We start from the raw sequence: 23,775 nt of genomic DNA on the forward strand, positions 1-23,775 counted from the left end.
GATACTAGTCAGTATAACAAAATGATTAAGTAAAATAAAGTGTTAAACTGAATGAACCCACATTCATACACAATTAAAAACTGAAATATAGTAACTTGACATCAACTTGGCAAAGTAAAACATTTAAGGTTTTGGAGTGATCCTTACAAACAGTAAACAAAATTTCCAAAGTAATCTTCTTAGTACCTAGCGTTTCCCTGTCTACGATCCCCACTTTGTCTCTATGTTCCCATAATTTCTCTCACCAATCTGTGAACATTTATGCAGCGCTTCCTAAAAACTAGAAGGCTACAGATACAAGGGTATAAAGCTGAGTAAGTCAAGTGTAGTCCCTACCTTCAAGGAATTCACAATCTGAGAAAAACAGACATGCAATTATCTAACTATACATCATCTTCAGTGCTGTAAAAAAGATGAGTTGAAAGCACTTGGAAAAGATTGACCATGCGTCCACCTCTGCACCAAGGCAACAACACTCTCCCACAACCCCATGATAGCCATAGCCATGGACATGTGAAAAAATGAATTCATTCACATTTACTCACATAACAGTCTTTTTGGTCATAGAGCACTAGAATCTGGGGACTAAAGGATTAAGATTTCTCTCCTAGACTGTACACAAGACAATCTGGCTTCTAGTCCCTTATTTATAGAAAGGTAAGTATAAAAAACTATGATTCAAGAAAAAGTGAGTAAAGAGTCAAGTATGAAAATCTGCCTTCATGATATAATTACTATAGTTAACAGTTATGCGTTCTATATCTGTTTTCTCAGAAGCAAATATTAGAGAAAAATTTTTGCTACTATCCAGGATGAATGAGAAAGTTAATGTGACTTGAATAAACAAAATATTTTCTCAAGAGTTGGGAATGGATGACAAATGGAAATACTATAGATACCTGAAAGTTGGTTCCTTAAGGCACTGTCCAGTTTTAAAGCTTTTTTTTTTAAACAGCTTTACCGAGATACGATGTACATAACAAGAATTCAGCCATGTAAAGTATATAATTTGATGTTTTAATATGCAGTTAGGAAGAACCATCACCACAGTTACTTTTAGAACATTTTTATCACTTCAAAAAAGAATCCAATATTCATTAGTTATCACTCTCTTAACCCCTCATCTCCAAATCCCTACGGCAAACCACTAATCTATTTTCTGTCTCTACAGATTTTTCTGTTTGAGACATTTCATACAAATAGATAATTACGTGATTATATTATTCTTCTGCAACTGACTTCTTTCACTTAACAATGTGCCTTTCAGAGGCACCTGGGTGGCATCTGCCGTCAGCTCATGTTGTGATCCCAGGGCACTGGGAGGACTCCCCATCGGGCTCCCTACTCAGTGGGAAGTCAGCTTCTCCCTCTCCTTCTCTAGCTGTCTCTCTCTCTCTATCTCACCAAATAAATAAATAAATAAATCTTTAAAACAAAAAAACAATGTGCCTTTCAACCAATGAAAATAGTAAAATACAAAACATAAAACTAAATGAATTCTCATGCTGTGTTAACCAGCTTTCCTTGCAAAAAATTAACTTTCTTTTTGCATTTTCTTGGTTTCAAATAAAACGTAAATTCATTATCTTCATCTTAGAACTTTCAGTTATAAGAAATTTCATTTTGCACCATTTTTATTTAGTTTCAACCATTCTAACTCATGAACTTTATAACATCTAGTATGTGATTATTAACAGTGAATAAATAAAGGTGGTTATGAACTTCCATTCATCATAAATGTGAAGCTACAGATTCAATAATCCATCAATTCTGGATTTAACATTACTTGAATTGGTTTGAGTTTCCTACTTCTTTTGCTATCATCATCACTACTACCTCAGTTAATTCCTAAATTCTGTTGCAAATGACTCAAAAACAATCACAAATGCTTAATACAAAAGAGATGTGGTTGTGCTGCTCTTTAAGCCAAGTAAATTACTAAAAATTGAGGCAAAAACAAAGATGGAATACTAGACCAAGAGGCAAAACAGGAGCACTTATAACAAAGTAAGTTGAAATATTATGTTCCTCTATCATCTATTCATTAGGATGGCTATTCTGAAAAATAGCCATAATATAAAAATAGCCATAAATAAATAAAAGGGCTGGTGAGAATATGGAGAAATTGGAAGCCTTGTACACTACCGACAGGAAGGAGAAATGATACAACTGCTATGCCAACAGTATGAAAGTTTTTCAAAATAGTAAAAACTGGTGTACAATTTACCATATAATTAGTGACTCCGCTTCTAGGTATATCCCCAAAAGAATTGAGAACAGGGTTTAGAAGAGATATTTGTATACCCATGTTCATAGCAGACTCTCTGTAGTAACAGCCAAAAGGTGGAGGTAACCAACCATCCACTGACAGATAAAAAGATAAACAAAATGTGATACAGATATATGATGAAGTACTATTGAACCTTAAAAAAAGAACACTCTAATTCAAGATGGATGAACACAAAAAGAACACATGCTTCAGTATGGATGAACCCTAAAAAACTTTATACCCAATGAAATAAGCCAGTCACAATGAGGACACACTGTATGATTCCAGTTACCTGAAGTACCTAGAGTAATGTCATAAAGATGAAAGCAGAATGGTGTTTGCCATAGGCAAGAGGGGAGGAGGTAATGGGAAATTATCGTTTAATGGGTATAGTTTTAGTTCTGCAAGACAAAAAAGTTCTGTGGATAGACAGTGGTGATAGTGTAGCACAACAATATGAATGCACTTAATGCCACTGAACTACACACTTAAAATGGCTAAGATGATACATTTTATGTATATTTTGTCAAAATTTTTAACAAGAAAAGAAAAAAAATAAAAAGAAGTACGTCCCTTCTACACTCTCTACCAACCAGCCCCAGCCTATCGGAGAGTTAACAGAAAAACACCTGCCAAAATGAAAAAGAAAAACTAATCAGAAAATAGATTAAGCAGCCTCCACGTACAAATGAAATTAGATTTCGATACTTATTATTATAATAAACTACCTCATGGTGGGCCTGGGTCACAGAGGTTACGTAATCATAGGAGGCTCCTACTGATTCCTTCAGATATCCCCCAGGCCTCAAACAAATTACATTTGGTAGAGGCTATTTAGAGAACGAACTTTTCAAATCTTAATAATCACTAAGAAGAAACAATGATACGCTAAAAGAAAAAAAACAAGGCAAACTTCCAAGAATTCAAAAAACAAACTACCTCTTCCATTGTTTCCTCGATCTGAGCAGAAACAGGTTCAGGAGACCTAAGACCAATGGGAACAAACACCGGAGCTTTGTTTACTTCTTCTGGAGCAAGATGGTAACTTTCATCTTCATAATCAGGCTCAAAATCTTCATCATCATCTTCATCTTCTTCCTGTGAAGCCCGAAGAGTCACCAGCGTGGCCTTGGAAGCACGAGGTTCCCTCCTAGAGGTCTTACTTCGAACTCGTTTTGATCCACGCCCTCTGGTGACACTTGGTTTCATCCTGCGATGCATTCTCCTTCCACCATGATCTACCTCACACTCAGAAGTAGAAGAGGCAGTTGTTCTTCGATCCAGACCAATTTTAGAGTAATTTGATTCTTTTAACAGCTGTGGAGAGCTGGATGTTTAATCAAAATAACAATAGTCATTATATACACATGGAGGACATTTTAATGAAACCAAAATTTCAGAATGAAATCCCACTTCAAGCATTTAAATTGAAAATGTCCACAACTCATTAAGTCAAAAACTTACTCTGTGAAATGAAGAAAGAAATGTACTATTACTATCAGTTCCTTATTCAGAGTTCATTCTTAGTTACCTACCTATAAATTTTTCGTAGTAAGTTTTTAACTCTGGGCCATTTTTTCCTTGCTATTTAAGTGAAGATGGGATATAAGACTGGAAATTATTAGAAGAAAATGAGAAAAGGAAAATGGCCCAATAAAACAAAATGAGCTCAAAAAGAAGTGATACTCTGAGGGTTGCTAGGGGGAGAGGGGGGAAGGGAGAGGGTGGCTGGGTTATAGACATTGTACCCCTGGGGCTAATAATACATTATATGTTAATAAAAAATTTTTTAAAAATTTTTTTAAGTGATACTGGTGTATCCCACTGGGTTAACAGACTAGGTTAAAATAAAGAAGGGAAGGCAAAAAATCCATCAGAACAGTTGTTTTTTAGAACTTAAGTTCTTTTCCACTTTCCTTAAAACCTACAGAACATGAGTACCCTTCAGGTGTATTTGTGACCCCACCTGAACTAGCACTTTATTTAGGTAACAGATACTGCCACTTTGGTCAGGCTTCCACTCATGTCTAATACACTCAACATCCAGAAATTTTAACTGTAGGGAAGAAAAATCTTCCTAAGAACACAAGAAAAAAGTAAACTTTAATAAGTAAAATCCTAAGTGGGAAAGGAAAAGACCTGTAATTACCAACCAATCTACACTTTTCTTAACAAACCATCTTTTTACTCTACCAGTAAGTTATGGCAAGACATCCATAAAAAAGTTATTTTTATTCCTTATTCTGGAAGTATTTGTTAAATAAAACTTTACCTTGATAGTTTACTGAGACACTGCTCTTCAGCAACTGAAGACACAGAATTATCCCCTACAGTTTTTCCTCCAACACTTCCTGATGGTCCAACTTCTAAATGAGCACTGCTTTTGGCCAAACTAGCCTCCGTGGAATCTACACAATCTTTTCTTGCTGAAACCTCCAAAGATGTCAGAAACTCGGCCTTTTCCTTAAGTTTAAGAAGAAATAGCTCATATTACCAAGGAAACAGTATTTATGATCATTTGGTTCAGTGGCTAGGCCTAAAGCTCTAAGTTTACACACATACAAGTGACTGGTTTCTACCTTTTTATAATATTAGAAGGTCACTCAATTTTTATAAAATCAGTTATAGTACAAAAGACAAAACTATATTATTTTAAATTCTCTTCTTCATGATCTTGACAAAACAGAGCCCACTGACAAAAAGTCTTTTTTTCAAACTTACTTTTTGAAGGAGGTAGGTGTCAGAATCTTGGGGCTGCAGCAAATTATCTTCTGGCTTCCGCACCTCACTCTCATCTGCTCTGTCTTTTTCTATGCCTGGCTCATCTTTCTTACCATGTGCTCTTCCCAAATTTGGCTTAACCTTTCGGAACTGCCTTCTTACCAAATGTGCTGGACTAGGAACAGACCTTTTAGGTTCATGTCTAGAATGAAGTACAAGTTATGATGAAAAACCAAAATCAGAATTCCTTATTGACAAGAGAGCTGTTATATCAAACAATTTTGAACACAAACCAATACTATGTTCAAAGGACTGCATATAAATTGGCTTTAAAACCAAGAACATAAAATGAAACCATATATGCTGATAAAAAGAATATAAAAGCTTTTATAATTTCCATTTTCTGTACAGTCTGGAAAATAGTTTTCAGTAATATTAATCTTCTTTTACTTCATTCATAGATTCTGGTGTGTAGTGTCATGGTACGTTAAGTAATTTTCAGAGAGATAATTAGATACAAAAAAAAAAAAACCTGCCAGTAGTTGAACATGAATTTCACAATGGTACTTTTTTTTTTTTTTAAGATTTTATTTATTTATCTGATAGAGAGAAAGAGAGAGAGAGAGCAAAAATAGGCAGAGCGGAAGGCAGAGGGGAAAGGGAGAAGCAGGCTCTCCACTGAGCAGGGAGCTCAATGCGGGACTTGATCCTGGGACTCTGGGATCATGACCTGAGCCAAACGCAGCAGCTTAACCAACTGAGCCACCCAGGTGCCCCCACAATGGTACTTTAAACAACTATCTTCAACTGGGCTCTGAAGCATGAACAAATACATAATGTCACAACATCCCTTGGTCCTTCTGGTTCAAGACCAGGCTTGAAAGCCAGAGTCCTATCAGTTTATGGAAAAAGGTTTACTGATAGCCACTGTCACAGGATCTCAAAATAATCATTTTGTATCTGCCAAATCAGAAAAAGACAAGGTTTAACATTCAACAGAGTAGGTATAGTTCCCAAAACAACCCCTGAAGGGTAGTTCTCCTGGAAAATATTTTAATAACTGGCAAGGATCTGAATTCTGAATTCTGAATTCTGAATTGAGAAGCTTAAAACTAATATAAATATAAATATAAATATAAAGAAAATTAGGCATATAAGTATCTATCAGGAGTCCTCTGAAAGATCTATATTAAAGACTAATTTTTTTTTAAAGATTTATTTATTTATTTGACAGAGATAACAAGTAGGCAGAGAGGCAGGCAGAGAGAGAGGAAGGGAAGTAGGCTCCCCGGTGAGCAGAGAGCCCGATGCAGAGCTCAATCCCAGGACCCTGAGACCATGACCCGAGCTGAAGGCAAAGGCTTTAACCCACTGAGCCACCCAGGTGCCCCTTAAAGACTAATCTTAAGTAATATTTCTAACAAATTACCTAGCAGAGAAGTACTCAGTTATATTACCCAATGTTCCAACTCTGCTAAGCTCTTCCGGCAGCAAAACACCAAGGAAGTTCACTGGAGATTCTAACAAGGTTATGATGCTGGCTAAATACATTCCAATGTAGGCCAATGAATTTAGGAAAACAGATTATATTTAAAGTAAGTTATTTACACTCAAGTGTGATTCTACAAAGGCAAGTAAAAGTAAAATAAATATATAAACCTAACATGCTACTTAAGTCAAAAGGGACAACAAGACAATACTGGACTTAGGAACAACCTAATTTTAAAACTATAAAGATTTTTACTCTGAAGAAAGTATCAGTCGTGATAAAGTGAACAGATGGAATGAATCTCATGAATAGAAAAAGGGTTTTCAAGAGAAAAAAAGGGGGGTGGGGTGGGCTGGAGCATGGGTTTCCATAAAAAATTAAAAGTTTGATTTCTCTCATTAAAAAACATAAAAGTTCAGCATAAAATCTCTTGAAACATAAAGTTTCTTTCAAGAAAGTCTGCTAATGTAACTACAGGAATCTGCTAGTCTGAAAGTCATAAATCCTGAAAACTTAAGTTTAAAAACTAATTTGCCAGTGTTTATTTTGAACAAGCCATTTAAATCCTCTTGGTCTAGCTAGCTAGTTAATGACAAATGAGAGCCTTAGGAAAGCTGAACTTGAAGGTCACTAATCTTTAAAGGCTCAGTAGAGTCAAAATCAAATACTTACAATGGTCTGTATTCCTTACAATATAATCTGCCATTCTCCCTAGTCTGCCTTTACCCTTTCCTACATCTACTACTCTCCTTCTTCTTCCCCGTTTCACACAGCTCCCTTCACTGTTCCTCAAACAAGCCAGACATGCTCTCACCTTAAGTACTTCCAAGCTGCTATTCCCTCTCCCCTTAGACAACCTCTGGACCTGCTGGTCCTTCACTTCTTTTGGGTCTTCCCTCTAGTGGTACCCTTGCAATGAAGCATCCTTTGATAACTGCTAATCATAATGTAGTATTAAGGTGCCTGGGTGGCTCAGTTGGTTAAGAGGCCAACTTCTGATTTTGGCCCAGGTCATTTCAGGGCCATGAGATTGATGCCTGTATGGGGTTCGGCGCTCAGTGGGGAGAATGCTTGAGATTCTCTCTCTCCCTCTGCCCCCTCCCTGCTCACTCACACACGTGCACATATATGCACACCTGCTCTCTAAAATAAATAATCTTTTTTTTTTTTTTAAGTAGTATCAGAGGGGCACCTGGGTGGCTCAGTGGGTGAGCCTCTGCCTACGGCTCTGGTCATGATCTCAGGGTCCTGGGATCGAACCCCACATCAGGCTCTCTGCTTGGCAGGAGGTCTGCTTCCCCCTCTCTTTCTGCCTGCCTATCTGCCTACTTGTGATCTCTGTCTGCGGAATAAATAAATGAAATCTTTGAAAAAAAAAAAAAAAAAAGTAGTATCAGTAATAATAAAGCAGATTTTAAGTTATAAATAAAAGTGGTAATACTGAAATATCTTCACCTTTCTAGTCTAACTCATTTAAAAGATATCATTCTTAACATTTGGTTTGGGATATTCTAGGATATAGCATTTCCTACGTATGAATTTTAGTCAGTAGGATATAAATTTCTAAATATACCAAGAACTTAAGAACTTGTCTACTATTAAATTTAGTTTGGGGTTTTTTTTGTTTTTTTTTAAAAGATTTTTATTTATTTGACAGACAGAGATCACAAGTAGGCAGAGAGGCAGGCAGAGAAAATAAAATCGGGGCACCTGGGTGGCTCAGTGGGTTAAAGCCTCTGCCTTCGGCTCAGGTCATGGTCTCAGGGTCCTGGGACCGAGCCCCAAGTTGGGCTCTCTGCTCAGCAGGGAGCCTGCTTCCCTTCCTCTCTCTCTGCCTGCTTTTCTGCCTACTTGTGATCTCTGTCAAATAAATAAACAAAAATCTTTTAAAAAAATAAAATAAAATATGAGGAGGCTCATCAAACTTTGTGGAGAAATTATAAATGAAGAGAATAACAATCACGCAATTCTTATAGTATTTGAAGAAGCATATTTAAAATATTCTATTTCGGACACCTGGGTGGCCCAGTCATTAAGCGTCTGCCTTCCGCTCGGGTCATGATCCCTGGGTTCTGGGATCAGGGCTCAAATCAGGCTCCCTGCTAGCGGGAAGCCTGCTTCTCCCTCTCCCACTCCCCCTGCTTGTGTTCCCTCTCTGTGTCTGTCAAATAAATAAAATCTTTAAAAAATAAAAATTTTTAAAAATTCCATTTCATAATTAAGTATTGCTTTAACCTTTCACAAAATTTTCTTGATGTCAAGTTCTCCAACCTTTATCTTTAGAAGTTTTACGCTTTTCTCATTAAAAGCAAACTCACCTCATCTTTTCATCGAAAACATTTATTTTGTTAAGATGAAGAGGTTCTGCAAGGACCATGTGACTCTGGTTTTCACATGTTATACCTTCTGAAACTTTGGAGGATACAACTTCAATTTCAGTTCCAACTGGAGAGCTTGGCTAAAATGACAAAAGAATGGTAGCACTTTTTTTTTCTAATACCTCCCAAAATATTTCAATCATTAGGTACCGAGTTTTTCAAAACAAAGAGTCAAACTAGGAATGCAATGTTCACTTTTTGTCCAAAATAAAACTATCTAATTCAGAGAGAAGCTTCAATTATTGCAATTATTATGTTTACAGGACACTTTAAAAACTAAATAATTATCTGTTGTGAACACCTACCACCCCCCCACCCCACCCCCAAAATTTTTCCAAAAAAGTTCAATGATTTCTTCTGGGGATAGAGAGGTTTCAAACAAGGATGACAATGGCTTTAAATCTAGATTTTTCCCTTGGTAGACAGAGAAAAAGAAGGACAAAGAAATAAGATCTGTTGAAAAGTTCATTATACTACTTAGATTTATACCAAAAGATATATCAAAAAAAGATTGGTTCAGCTGTCAAACAGCAGAATGTTATGCAGCAATGAAAAACGATATACCTCTATATTTCTTGACATGAAAAGTCACTTATTAAGTAAAATATAAGTCACAAAATAACATGTACACAGTGACTTTACTATTTTAAAAAATTATCTTATGTTTCAGTCATCTCCATACCTGATGTGGGGCTTAAACTTACAACCCGAAGATCAAGAGCTGCATTTTTCTACCACCTGAACCAGCCAGGTGCCCCAGAGATTGTATTATTTAAATTTATACAAGTGTACACACATGCACGCATGGAGATACACCCAGTAAGATATGTCAGAAGGTTTTCAGTGGTTACCTCAATAGTATTATAATATTTTATATTAATTGAATATTTTCATAATGAATAGGTTCATTAATTAGGGGAAAATCTACTTTCATTAAAAAAAAATCCAGAATGATAAATCTAGAACAGAACTAGATATGTCATATATTCATTGATGAGTGTGTCACATGCCTATATTCTAAACCTAGTCTGAGATGTCATTTCATATTTTAACATGCATTAGAAGGCTCAATTACATAACAATAACTTACCACGGTCAGCAACTTTTTAGTTTCATCTTTTTGTACTATTGTTCTTTCTTCCTTAATTACGCCTTCAGCTTCACCTTTTTCTATTTGCCTCGGTCCAGCCTTTTTTATGTTCGGTCTGGGTCTCTGAAGTCGGCTCCTTACTACTCGAGCAGTTGGGAAAATGATTTCCTTCACTTCTTGCTGAAAAGTGTTTGTTCTATGAGCCCTAGAAGAGAGGACAGGGAGAAAGAGAGGGAACTGGACTGTAAAAAGATGAAAACTAGTGTAAAAATATAAAATTTGAATCTTCTCTAAAAAACTATAAAATCAAATTACTTCAATGATATATATTCTTTTATTTTTAAAAAAGTTATTTTAATCCTCAAAAGGTAATGAATTTATGTAATGTAGAAAATTCAAATTCATGGAGCCAGAAAGTATAAAGGTAGTTGCCAGGGGAATGGAAGAAGGGGAATGGGGTAGTCTTGTTAAAGGGTGAAGTTTCAGTTTGGAAAAATGAAAAAGTTCTGGAGATATATGTCGTAACTGTTGCAAAACAACATGAATGTGCATTTTTGTGAATGTGCATTAATAACACCAGACCATCTATATTAAAAAATGGTTAAAACTGTAAATAAGTCGAGGACGCCTGGGTGGCTCAGTGGGTTTAAGCCTCTGCTTTCAGCTCAGGTCATGATCTCAGGGTCCTGGGATCGAGCCCCACATCGGGCTCTCTGCTCAGCAGGGAGCCTGCTTCCTCCTCTCTCTGCCTGTTTCTCTGCCTACTTGTGATCTCTGTCTATCAAATAAATGAATAAAATCTTAAAAAAAAAAAAAAAAAGATATCCAGGTGTGGTTTGGCTTTAAAAAAAAACTGTAAATAAGTCTTCTACTACAATCTTTTTTGTAAAGATTTTATTTGACAAAGAGAGAGAGAGAGAGAGCACAAGCAGAGAGAAGCAGGGAGAGTAGCAGGCAGAGGGAGAGGGAAAAGCAGGCACTCACTAAGCAAGGAACTCAAAGTGGAACTCGATCCCAGGACCCCAGGATCATGCCCTAGCTGAAGGCAGATGCTTAACCAACTAAGCCACCCAGGCACTTTTGTACTACAGTTGCTAAGAAGATAATGAATACAATCTTTATATACATGTATTTTTAAATGCAGTAGTTTGCATAAAACCCTAAGTAGCTAATAGTGAATACAAGCAGGTAAGCATCAAAAGGTGTTAACTCAGTGTGATTTTCTATTTTAGGCAGTCTGACATATGAATAAAAATAAACCAAGTATTCTTGGAGAGCCTGGGTGCTGGAGTCAGTTAAGCATCCAACTATTGGTTTTGGCTCAGGTCATGATGTCAGGGTCATAAGATCAAACCCCACAGAGGGCTATGTGCTCAGTGTGGCATCTGGTTAAGAATCTCTTTCCCTCTCCCTCTGCCCCTCCTCCCTGAGTACTGTCTCTCAAATAATCTTTTTAAAAATAATAAATAAAAGGGGCGCCTGGGTGGCTCAGTGGGTTAAGACCTCTGCCTTCAGCTCGGGTCATGATCCCAGAGTCCTGGGATCGAGCCCCGCGTCGGGCTCTCTGCTCCGCAGGGGGCCTGCTTCCTCCTCTCTCTCTGCCTGCCTCTCTGCCTGGTTGTGATTTCTCTCTGTCAAATAAATAAAATATTAAAAATAATAATAATAATAATAATAATAAATAAAAATAAACCAAGTATTCTTGATATTCACTTTTAAAATACATTAACACATCTTAGTAACAATGAAGAAATACTTGAAAGAATTCTCTCATACTTTAGATTTTCCTTTCCTTTTTTTGAGAAAATATACATATATTTTAGATTTTCAAAGAAGTATCACTGTTTACCCCATAGAAACAACTAATTCCTTTTCCTGGGTCTGTACAGGCTGAGACATCGCTTCAGGATCACAAGAACTTGAAGGTGAAAGGTCCTTTTCAGTCTGTATACATGGTAATATTATAGTCTCCTCCTCCCTGTGACCTGATTTGTCTTTTTCTCTTGATGTCATTAGGGAAGCCACACCCTAGAAGGTAGGTAAGAAAAATTTCACTGAGGGTTGATAAAAGCATAGGGAAACAGGAACTTTCATACACTACTAGCAAAATAAATTAGTAGAGTCTCTGCAGAGGACAACAAAAAGGTATCTACTAAAAATTTTGATTCTCAGCAAATTTACTTCTAGAAATGTATCTTACAAACATATTCAAGTAAGTATATGGAAAAGTATATATAAAGATGTTTACTATACCCATTTAATAGCCCCCAAAAAAGCAAGAACAAAATCAAAACACTGGGAACAAGATAAACCTATTAGTAAGATATTGAATAAATTATAATTTGCTTATAATGGAATAATCCAGAACAATTTAGAAGATAAATCGTATATACTGATCCAAAAATATGTTCATAATATTAAGTGAAAAAAATGAGAAGGCAAATTATAACACCATTTTTGGAAAACAAAGAAAATACCCACACATTTTATTATTTATGTAAATAAGTATATATACAGAAAAGACTAGGTGGACATACTCAAAATAGCTACATGACTGATTAACCTGGGAGGAAGAAATGGGTCATTATAATGGACTCTTGCTTTTTAGATTATGTATTTTTTCAATCTGAAATTTTTATAATCAGATAAAATAATCAATAAAAAAGATATACCTTTTTAAAATTTAAGAGCAGGAAGAAAAAATGCAAATTTTCAAGCATTGTAAGCACTAAGCTATTTTATTTTTAAAAATTTATTTACTTGAGAGAGAATGAGGGTGAGAGAGAGAGCATGGGAGGGGAGAGGATCAGAGGGAGAAGGAGACTCCCCGCTGAGCGGGCAGCCTGATGCGGGACTTGATCCTAGGACTCCAGGATCATGACGTGAGCCGAAGGCAGTTGCTTAACCAACTGAACCATCCAGGTGCCCTCTTTATTTATTTTTTAAATGGGCTCCACACTGGGCTTGAACTCACATCCCTGAGATCAAAACCTAAGCCAAAATCAAGAGTTTTATTAACTCTTAACAAACTGAGCCACCCAGGTGCCCCAGAACTAAGCCATTTTTAAACACTTGGGGCACCTGGGTGGCTCAGTTGGTTAAGCATCTGCCTTCGGCTCAGGTCATGATCCCAGAGTCCCAGGATGGAGCCCTACATGGGGCTCCCCACTCAGCAGGGAGTCTGCTTCTCCCTCTTACCTACCCCCATCATGCTTTCTCTCTCTCTCTCTCAAATAAATAAATAATTAAAAATAAATAAAAACAAAACAAAAAATTTTAATCCAAAATTGCACTTTTAAAAAAATACATCATTTTATTATCTTTTTTATGAACTGGGCTTTTTTTTATTATTATTAAAGTACTGTTGACAATGTTTTATTAGTTTTAGATGTACAACACAGTGATTCAACAATTCTATACATTACTCAATACTCACCACGTTAAGTACAGTCACTATCTATAACCATATGTTACTATATTATTACATATGTTACTATATTATTAAGTATATTCCCTATATCGTGCTTATCTGTTACTTCTTTCATGACTGAAAGTTTGTGCTTCTTAAAGATTTTTATTTTTAAGTAATCTCTATACCCAACATGAGGTTCAAACTCACAATCCCAAGATCAAGAGTTTCATGATCTACCAACTAAGCCAGCCAGTGGCCCTGGGAAGTTTGGACCTCTTAATCCCCTTTTCCTATTTCCCCCATCTTCCCACCCCCTTCTCTGGCAACCACCAGTTTGTTCTCTGTATTTGAGTCTGTTTCTGTTCATTTACTTTTCAGATTCCACATGTAAGGGAAATAGATGGTATTTGTCTTTCTCTGACTTATTTCTCTTAGCACAGCATCTCACCTGGCAAAAGGGACTTCTAGGCCCATTCATGTTACTGTATATGGCAACATCTCATTCTTTTGTATGGCTGGGTAATATTCGTGTGCGTGTGTGTATAAAACTCTTCTTCACCTCTTGGTGAGTACTTTGGTTGCTTTCCTATCTTCTCTATTGTAAATAATGCTATGATAAACAAAAGGGTGCATCTATCTTTTGCAGTTAGTCTTTTCATACTGGGCAAATACTCAGTACTATAATTACTGGATATGGTAATTCTTTTTATTCTGAGGACCCTCCATAATGTTTTTCACAGTGGCTGCACCAATTTACATTCCCATCAACAGTGCATGAGGCTTCCTCTCTCTCCATATTGTTGCCAACACTTGCTATTCCTTGTCTTTTTGATACTAGTTAATCTGTCTGGTAGGAGGTGATAGCTCATTTGTGGTTTTGATTTGTGTTTTCCTAATGATTAGTGATGTTGAACATCTCTTCATGTACCTGTTGCCATTTGCATGGCCAAAAAAGTACTTTTATATTTAGAACACTCAACTTATGAATGTTAAAATTTCCATTCAAAGTTTTTGATATTATATGCACAATCTTAATTTGTTGCAGACCAAGTTAACAAAGTAAATAAAACATGTCCTTTAACTCCTCTCAAGCTTTTAACTTTTTAATTCACCTTAACAACAATGTAAAATAAAGTATGACTATCAAACTCATTCTTCCTGTGAAGAAACTAGCTGCATCGTTTGGCTATGGTCACACAATGAACTTAGATCCCAGGATTCTTAAATTCCTTTCCATGACATACTTGCCCATCATGAGAGATACAAGATTCTTATAAAACCATATGGAATAATGAGGCACATTAATTATGGCCAGACTAGTATCACATGCAGTAGAAATTATATGAGAAAATATGTTAAATGTTAACCCCAGCTGTTTTACTTTAGTAACAATAGCTAAGACAAAAAACATCCACATTGAATAGCACTGACATGTTGAGAAGAGAGAGTGTTCACCTGTTCACTGGTCTGCTGCACCACAACAGTCTCAGTTTTATCTGTTTCCAATTTCTTCCCATGTACATATTTTTCTGCTTCTGTAGTCTCTCTCTTTAAAGTTGCTCTTGCTAAGTTTGGTTTTGGTCTCTTGAATCGACTTCTCATAAAAGGTGCTGGTTTAACTTCAAGTGGCTTTTGCTCTTGAGGAAGAGATTTGCTTTTGGAAAAAGGATTATCAAGCTTTAGAATGAGTTGAAGGGGCAATGAGAACAGAGTCTTAGGACAACTTGAGAAACTGGCAATAAATATTAAATCTGATTCTTATTAATTTTTTCTTTAAAAATATTATTATTAACATAACGTATTATTTGCCCAAGGGGAACAGGTCTGTGAATCATCAGGCTTACACATTTCACAGCACTCACCATTAATACACACCCTCCCCAATGTCCCTTTAAATCTAATTCTTAACAGGAAAACAAATTGGGCTATTTGGCAGATCCTGAAAAATACAAGGAGCACAACTTATCAAAGATGATAAGCCTATCATCTTTGCAAAGAGAAAATACTGGCTCTCACACCCATACTGACTTAAGAGTATGTGTTACATACAATTCTGATGTTAGTAATTCTCTCAATCTAGTGTCATAATGACCTCAAAATTCTCTCCCTATCATTCCAGAGCTTAGAAGCAGTTTAACACTATGCTACAGATATGTCTTGAAATCTTACTGATAATCTGAAAATGTCTCCTTAGATGCTTTGTCTTGGGCGCATGGGTGGCTCAGTCAATAAAGCGTCTGCCTCTGGCTCGGGTCATGATTCCAGGGTCCTGCGATCAAGCTCCACATCAGGCTCCCTGCTCAGTGGGGGGCCTGCTTCTCCCTCTCCTTACCCTCTCCCTGCTCTTGCTCTCTCCCTCCAATAAATTTTTTTTTAAATAAAAAACATAAATGATTTGTCTTTAAAAGCACGCAGGCCAATATATTTGTACCTTAAATTAGTACTTGAAGATTGCTCCGGAACATCTGGAGATAGCATCCCCTGGTCGTCTGTTTTATCAGGTTCAGAAGTCTGTAAAGAAGTCTCCGAACAACTCAAGTGACCGGACAGTTCCTTTTCAGAATTTTTTTTTTCTTCTTCAGGTGTTTGCACCATGGATAGTACTTCACTGCTAACGTTCTAGAGGAATAGTCACAGGAAATCAGCACAAATGGAAAATGTCACAATGATGTGAACTCCAAGTAACTGGAAACATTTGAGGATTTTTGAAGATTTTATTTTTAAGTAATCTTTACACCCCACATGCAGCTCAAACCTATAACCCCAAGATCAAGAGTCACATGCTTTAAAAAGAGGTCACATGATCCACCGACTGAGCCAGCCAAGCAGCCCCAGTGGAAACAAGCAGCTGGGTGGCTCAGTCAGTTGGGCGTCCAACTCTCATTTTCAACTCAGGTCATGATCTCAGGGGTGTGTGATCAAGCCCCACAATGCGCTTCATGCTGAATGTGGAGCCTATCTTAGATTCTCTGACTCTCTCCAAGGCCCACCCCATTCGTGCTCTCTCTCCCTTTCTAAAATAAAGTAAAATTTTAAAAATATGTTTAAAAAAGGAAATTTAAAAGTGGAGGGAAGGTGGGGGGCACGTGGATGGCTCAGTCAGTCAAGCATCTGACTGTTGGTTTCAGCTCAGGTCATGATCTCAGGGTTCTAAGATCAAGCCCTGTGTTGGGCTCCATGCTCAGAGCAGTCTGCTTAGTCCACTCCTCCCACTTGTTCTCCTTAAATAATTTAAAAAATAAAAAAATAAAAGGGGAGTGGGACAGGAAATAAAAAAAGAAAGACAATTGGTCAAAAGAAATAATTCTACTATATGTTCATATTAGAGTTAGCACTAATCCAGTCCAATTCCCTACACTCCATTTAGCTAAGAGTAACTTCAAACTGACATTAAGAATAGTAACTTAACCACATTTAAATATATTTTTAAGTCACTTTTTTAAAAGATAGTTTCTTTAAGGTCCTAAAACACAGAATTTGGGCTGGGAAAGACTTAAAGCTTTTAGAGATTTTAAATTTTGTGGGATTTAAAAGCAATAATCACCGTTTTTATTTTGATAATTTTTCCCTGAAAAAGTGTTCAAAAATAGGTTTTCTGGGGCTCCTGGGTGGCTCAGTGGGTTAAGCCTCTGTCTTCGGCTCAGGTCATGATCCCGTGGTCCTGGGATCGAGCCCTGCATCGGGCTCTCTGCTTGGCAGGGAGCCTGCTTCCCCCTCTCTCTCTGCCTGCCTCTCTGCCTACTTGTGATCTCTTTATTAAATAAATAAATAAAATCTTAAAAAAAAAAAAATAGGTTTTCTAAAGAACAGAAAAGTACATACTTTGATAGTTAGTGAAGACATAGTGTTGCAGCAACTACTACTGCTCTGCATTAAATCTGTGTCAGTTTGTCTTGAGGTCCTGGTCTCCTCTGCTCCATATTTCCTTAAAGAAATGTCTATTTTTCCAGTTTTTTCCAAATCTGCAGCCATTTCTTCAGGAGCCCTAATCTCTTCTGATCTGCTTTTCTTTGAGGAAATGTCTCCAGTTTCTTTTGATTCTGCCTCTGTTTCTTCAATAGCAGCCGTCTTTCCTGCTATCTTTTCCATCAGGGAAAGATCTCCTTCTCCAGTTTCTTTCAAATCAATCTCCCTTTCCCCCATGGCACTGATCCCCAATAGTACCTTTTCCCCTAGGGAAGTTCCCTTTTCAATTTCTTTCCAATCTGTCTCCATTTCACCTTGAGTCTTAGCCTCTGGGGCCTTTTCTTCTATGTCTATTTCTCTTCTTTCAGTTTCTTCCAAATGTGTTTCTCTCTCCTTAATGGTATCAACAATCTCTGGTACATTTTCCCTTACAGAAACCTCACTTCCAGTTTCTTCTAAATGTGTTTCTACTTCATCTATAGTGCTGCCCTCTGGGGCATTTTCCTCTAGGGATACTTTTATTCTTCCAGTGTCTTCCAAATCTGTCACTCTTTCTTCAGCAATATCAGATACCTCTGATACAGTATCCCTTGGGGAAACCTCTTTTCCAGTTTCCTCCAAATTTATCACTCTTTCCTCAGTGACATCAGACACCTCTGATACAGTATCCCTTGGGGAAACCTCTCTTCCAGTTTCTTCCAAATTCTTCACTCTTTCCTCAGAGACATCAGACACCTCTGATACAGTATCCGTTGGGGAAACCTCTCTTCCAGTTTCCTCCAAATTTATCACTCTTTCCTCAGAGACATCAGACACCTCTGATACAGTATCCGTTGGGGAAACCTCTCTTCCAGTTTCCTCCAAATTTATCACTCTTTCCTCAGAGACATCAGACACCTCTGATACAGTATCCGTTGGGGAAACCTCTCTTCCAGTTTCCTCCAAATTTATCACTCTTTCCTCAGTGACATCAGACACCTCTGATACAGTATCCCTTGGGGAAACCTCTCTTCCAGTTTCTTCCAAATTCTTCACTCTTTCCTCAGAGACATCAGACACCTCTGATACAGTATCCCTTGGGGAAACCTCTCTTCCAGTTTCTTCCAAATTCTTCACTCTTTTCTCAGTGACATCAGACACCTCTGATACAGTATCCCTTGGGGAAACCTCTCTTCCAGTTTCTTCCAAATTCTTCACTCTTTCCTCAGTGATATCAGACACCTCTGATATAGTGTCCCTTGGGGAAACCTCTCCTCCTGTTTCTTTCAAATCTGTCTCCATTTCCATAGTGCTGGACATCATTTCTGGTATCTTCTCTCTGGGAGACTTGTCTCTTTCAGTTTTCCCTAAATATGACTCCATTTCCTTAGTAGAATTAGCCTCCACTAATATCCTCTCCCTTGGTAAGGTTTCTTCCATTCTTGTAATTTCTCTCAAAGGTGCTGCGAATTGCCCAGATTCAATCTCCTCTAACACCTCTTTCTTTGAGAAAATTTCTCTTCTTCTAGCTCCTCTTCCTATATTTGGCTTTGGTTTCTGAAATCGAGTCTTTAGAACTGGGACCTTCTTATCCTCTTGAATACTATATATGCATATAAAAAAAAAAAAAAACATATAATCAAATTTTAAACCATACTGCCAGCTAAAGAAAGGATGGTTGAGAAAATACCACTGAAAGACGAGGAATTCTCAACTAAAAAAATAAAAAAATAAATTAAGAAAGCCTCAGGCAGGGCGCCTGGGTGGCTCAGTGGTTTAAGCCGCTGCCTTCGGCTCAGGTCATGATCTCAGGGTCCTGGGATCGAGTCCCGCATCGGGCTCTCTGCTCCACGAGGAGCCTGCTTCCCTCTCATTCTCTCTCTGCCTGCCTCTCTGCCTACTTGTGATCTCTCTCTGTCAAATAAATAAATAAAATCTTTAAAAAAAAAAAAAAAAGAAAGCCTCAGGCATTTCAGGCTAAAACCTAAAAATTAAAGGAGAGGGGAAAAAAACACATTTTGAAATCATGAATTTTTAAAATATCTACTCACATAGAGACATGTATAAAGAGAAATCGATCAATGAGGTCAATTAGAGTAATAATCAACTGGCTCTGAACCGTACCTAATTGTCAACCACACAATCCTTCCCAAATACTGGCTAAGAGTCTCCAGTCTTCTGCAATGGAGCTAGACCAAATTATGTCTACTATTCCTACCTCCTGGCCCCTCCTATCTTTTATCCAGGCATATGCATTGCCTTAAGAGTTAAGCAACAATTTATATGGCCAGATTTGACCAGCATCTCAAATAGCCATATTGAAGTATGACCTGAACAAAAAAGTTTAAGAAAGGCCAGATTTTTAATGTGAAGATTGAAAAAATACTAGTGATAGTTGAAACTAAAAGGGCACCTGGGTGGCTCAGTTGTTAGGCATCTGCCTTAAGCTTGGGTCATGATCCCAGGATCCTGGGATCAAGACCCGCATCGGGCTCTCTGCTCAGCAGGGAGCCTGCTTCCCCCTCTCTTTCTTTCTCTCTCTCTCTCTGCCTGCCCCTCTGCCTATTTGTGATCTCTGTCTGTCAATAAATAAATATTTAAAAGGAAAACAAAACAAAACAAATAATAAATAGTGGGGCGCTCTGGGTGACTCAGTCATTGAGTGGCTGCCTTTGGCTCAGGTCATGATCCCAGGGTCCTGGGATCTAGCCCCACATCGGGCTCTCTGCTCAGTGAGAAGCCTGTTTCTCCCTCTCCCTCGGCTTGTGTTCCCTCTGTAGCTGTATCTCTCTCTGACAAAATAAATGAATAAAATCTTTAAAAAAAAAAAACCACAAAAAAAACTACATATAGTAGTGCAAAGGATTCCACTATTCTATTCTCACTACTTTTGTGCACACTGAATATTTCCAAAGGAAAAACATTTTCCAAAGTACACTAGTAATTCCATAGATTTTGTTTGGTACCCTCCAGAGGGGACATAACAAATTAAAAAAACTGCATGTGGCTAGAAGTATAGGTTTCCATATATGGGTTTTACATAAAATTTATGTGAATAAAGGTCATATGTGGATCAATCTAATCCCAAGGAAACAACAAGAAGAAAGTTGCATTTCATGTTTGAACACAGACATTTAATCTAATATACATATTAATTCAGGTCTAATTTATGAGGAGTAAATCAACTCATCAAATCACTAGTAACTAAGAAATTAAGAAGAAAGCTATGGGATGCCTGGGTGGCTCAGTTGGTTAAACAGCTGCTTTCAGCTCAATATGATCTCAAGGTCCTGGAATCAAGTTCTGCATCGGGCTCCTTGCTCAGTGGGGAGCCTACTTCTCCCTCTTTCCCTGCCTGTCACTCTGCTTTCTCATGCTCTCTCTCTCTCTGACAATAATAAAATCTTTAAAAAAAAAAAAAAAAAGAGAAAGAAAAAGAAAGCTATGACATAAATTGCCCTGAAAAGTCTAGTTATATAGTAAATATCATGTAATCTGATACATAAAAAATCTATCTGATTTGCTTTTGTTTTAAAAAATTGATTAAACATTTCTAAAACCTCAAACAAAATTCAAAGATTACATAACCATTAAGATGATGCTTACCTTACACATTCATTAACATTCATTTGGAAAAAATTATCTTCTTTCTCAGATTGTAACGTGATGTCTTCAAAGTCAACGTTTTTACATGACTGATCTTCTACTTGTTCAGGACTCTTAACAACAAACACATTTTTAAGGTTTCACAATGAAATACTCATTTATAAAAAATTGCATTGAAAACTTCGTCCAATTTGAATATAAAGAAAATGGTAAACGTTTCACAATTATAAAATGATACTCAAAGGACACTCTCAAAGGACACTTTTCAATGTTATTTAAATATCTTTAAAAAATCTCATAAGCTACACCTTCTACCTTATCTCAAGGCCCCCATTCTTTTCCTCTTAATCAGAAAGCAAGTTGTAGCGCTTCAGTCTTGTCTCTTAGAATTATTCCCAGGGGTCTGTCTTCTGCTTAGTACCATTACCGTATAGACCTTGAGAATTTTAACAGAAGAAATTCAAATGGAACTATGATCTGAACTCTTACCCTTATCACAAAGACTAGTTATTATATAAATAACCTAAAATTCATCATCTTTGCTCTTGGAATTCTATTTTAACAGGAAGTTTTTAACATTTTACTGTGTTTAAGCCAGAGCTAAAGTTCACATATCTAGCTATATTTTCAAAAAGGAGGCATAATTTAAACACCCAAATAATGTGGAGGGGGGAGGCAAGTAAACATGAGGTAATAAGATCAAAGCAGATGCTCCATTATATAAATGCTCAAAATCTAGATTGCTCAGAGTTAAACAGCTTTACAAGTAGCAAAGCTGCTGGCTCTTAAGATTTTGGCTTTAAATTTAATATATAATGTATACAACGATACAGTCTTGCTGTTAAAAGAGGAGGGTAAAAGAAGACTTAAGTACTTGTTTAACATAAAAATTAAAAAGAATCGGAGTACTTACATCTCTAGCAACACAGGATTCACTTTCATTCTTTTTTACATTAGCCTCAATTTTTTCCTGTGATGCTAGAATTTTTCTTTCAGCAGCTTTACCTACATTTGGCTTTGGCCTTTGCAATCGGCTCCTCATTAGTCGTGCTGGTCTGACAGCCTTTGTTTGATCATCTTCCTGCAGACCAATTTTTTCACTCAAACCAGAACTACAAAAGAATAGAACTATGGTTATTCTGAAGTTACACATTTGTTTTCAGTACTGCCTTCTCCAAGATACAAATAAGTAAACCATTTGGAATATAAAAATAATTACAAGTGTCCTCAAAAACATCCTCAAAGGGTCGTCTGGGTGGCTCGGTGGGTTAAGCCTCTGCCTTCAACTCAGGTCATGATCCCAGGGTCCTGGGATCAAGCCCTGCATCTGGGCTCTCTCAGCAGGGAGCCTGCTTCCCCCCTCTCTTTCTGCCTGCCTCTCTGCCTACTTGTGATCTCTGTCTGTCAAATAAATAAATAAAATCTTTAAAAAAAAAAAATCCTCAAAGATACCCCTGTTTCTAAACCTTAACGTTTTGGGACAGACATTATCCTGGAACCCTAACTATAAATATAATTTCATCACAAAACTGGAAAACTGTATTTGAGAGACACTTCATACCATTCTCCACTAAGAAAATTAGTTTGTAATGTACACCTCCAGGGCCCTAGACAAAGATTATGGCATAAATGTACAGTCCAGAATCCAATGGTTCAAATTCATATTAGAATAAGACCTACTCTGAATCTGCATTCCTAGTTAAATATTCCCTTTGAAACCACCTGCTATCCAGAAACATGTACCTTAACCATTAATTAATATAGTAAGACTTTGGTAAAATCCTGTTAGTAAGTTGAGGAAGAAATGTAACTGCAAACCCAATGGATCCATATCATATTTTATTTCTCCAGCAGCATAAAGAGCACTACTGAAATGTTTCAATACACCTACAGTTAAAAGAAGACTTAAGCACACTAAATGGAAATAAAATTCAGACATTATCCAGTACAGAACTTACTACAGTCATTCTTAAAATCTACTTGTATTCTACTTCCTAAATACTTACATAGATACAGTCTCAGCTTCTGAGTTCTCTCTCTCTGTATTCTCCATTCCAGAAATGTCCAATGTATTCACTTTATCCTTTTCCATATGATTCTATAAATTCAATTTTTTTACATTTTATTGACTTAACATTAAAAAGTCCAAACTTGGTAATAAATGGAAATTAAAACAATGACATTTCATTTTTTTGTTCTTCTAATAGTAAGAGTTCTATATCATCGAAGCAGCTGTGAACACTGTAAAACATATAATTCCACCTACTACTGACAGGAACAAAAATTGGTATATCCTTTCTGGAAAGCCTTTTGCCTATATGAAATCAAAAGCCTAAAAAACGTTCATACTCAGGGCACTTGGGTCCGCAGTTGGCTAGTATTTGCCTTCGACTGCAGTCATGACCTCAGGGTCCTGGGATCAAGGCCCATGTTGGGCTCCCTGCTCAGAAGAGTCTCCTTCGCCCTCTCCCTCAGTCCCTTGCCTCCATTACTGGTGCACGCTCTCTCTCTCTCTAATAAATAAAATCTATTAAAAAATGTTCATACTATAATACCATTTCTAAGATTCTAAGCAAATATTTAGACAAAGTACAAGAATGTTCTCTAGAATATTATATAAAATGTCAAACACCGTGAACAGACTAAATATTCTATAATGAGTAAATGGTTAAATTCAGTTTTACCCATTGACAGAATATTATGAAGTCACTAAAGACCATGTTTTCAAAGGATATTTAATAATATGGAAAAATATTTATGAAATGTTAAGAACTAAAGAAAGATATAACTGAATACTACTAAATTTTGTAATAGAAAAATTGGAAGGATATATGTATGCTAAAATGCTGGTTGCAGCTGGATAATGAAATCACAAGTAATTTTTGTCTTGATTTTTAAAATAATCTGTACTTTCCCAATTTTCTT

General features: G+C 36.8%; 1 protein-coding gene across 3 annotated transcripts in view; it reads right to left on the reverse strand.

Moving 5' to 3' along the window:
- Positions 1 to 23,775, reverse strand: part of BDP1 (B double prime 1, subunit of RNA polymerase III transcription initiation factor IIIB) — a 95,388-nt gene that overhangs the window by 36,088 nt on the left and 35,525 nt on the right. For 2 of the 3 annotated variants that reach the window (XM_045999596.1, XM_045999598.1), the window contains exons 14-25: positions 22,857 to 22,948; positions 21,764 to 21,962; positions 20,851 to 20,963; positions 17,182 to 18,847; positions 15,791 to 15,978; positions 14,791 to 15,013; positions 11,797 to 11,975; positions 9,948 to 10,152; positions 8,798 to 8,937; positions 4,991 to 5,192; positions 4,542 to 4,732; positions 3,209 to 3,596 (exon numbers count right to left, since the gene is read on the reverse strand). In XM_045999596.1, the coding sequence (XP_045855552.1) occupies positions 3,209 to 3,596; positions 4,542 to 4,732; positions 4,991 to 5,192; positions 8,798 to 8,937; positions 9,948 to 10,152; positions 11,797 to 11,975; positions 14,791 to 15,013; positions 15,791 to 15,978; positions 17,182 to 18,847; positions 20,851 to 20,963; positions 21,764 to 21,962; positions 22,857 to 22,948 (3,786 nt within the window). The remainder of the gene's footprint in view (positions 1 to 3,208; positions 3,597 to 4,541; positions 4,733 to 4,990; positions 5,193 to 8,797; positions 8,938 to 9,947; positions 10,153 to 11,796; positions 11,976 to 14,790; positions 15,014 to 15,790; positions 15,979 to 17,181; positions 18,848 to 20,850; positions 20,964 to 21,763; positions 21,963 to 22,856; positions 22,949 to 23,775) is intronic. The other variant, XM_045999597.1, reaches the window with a different exon arrangement.

Source organism: Meles meles, chromosome 3 (assembly GCF_922984935.1).
Source record: "Meles meles chromosome 3, mMelMel3.1 paternal haplotype, whole genome shotgun sequence".
NCBI classification, from domain to species: domain Eukaryota; kingdom Metazoa; phylum Chordata; class Mammalia; order Carnivora; family Mustelidae; genus Meles; species Meles meles.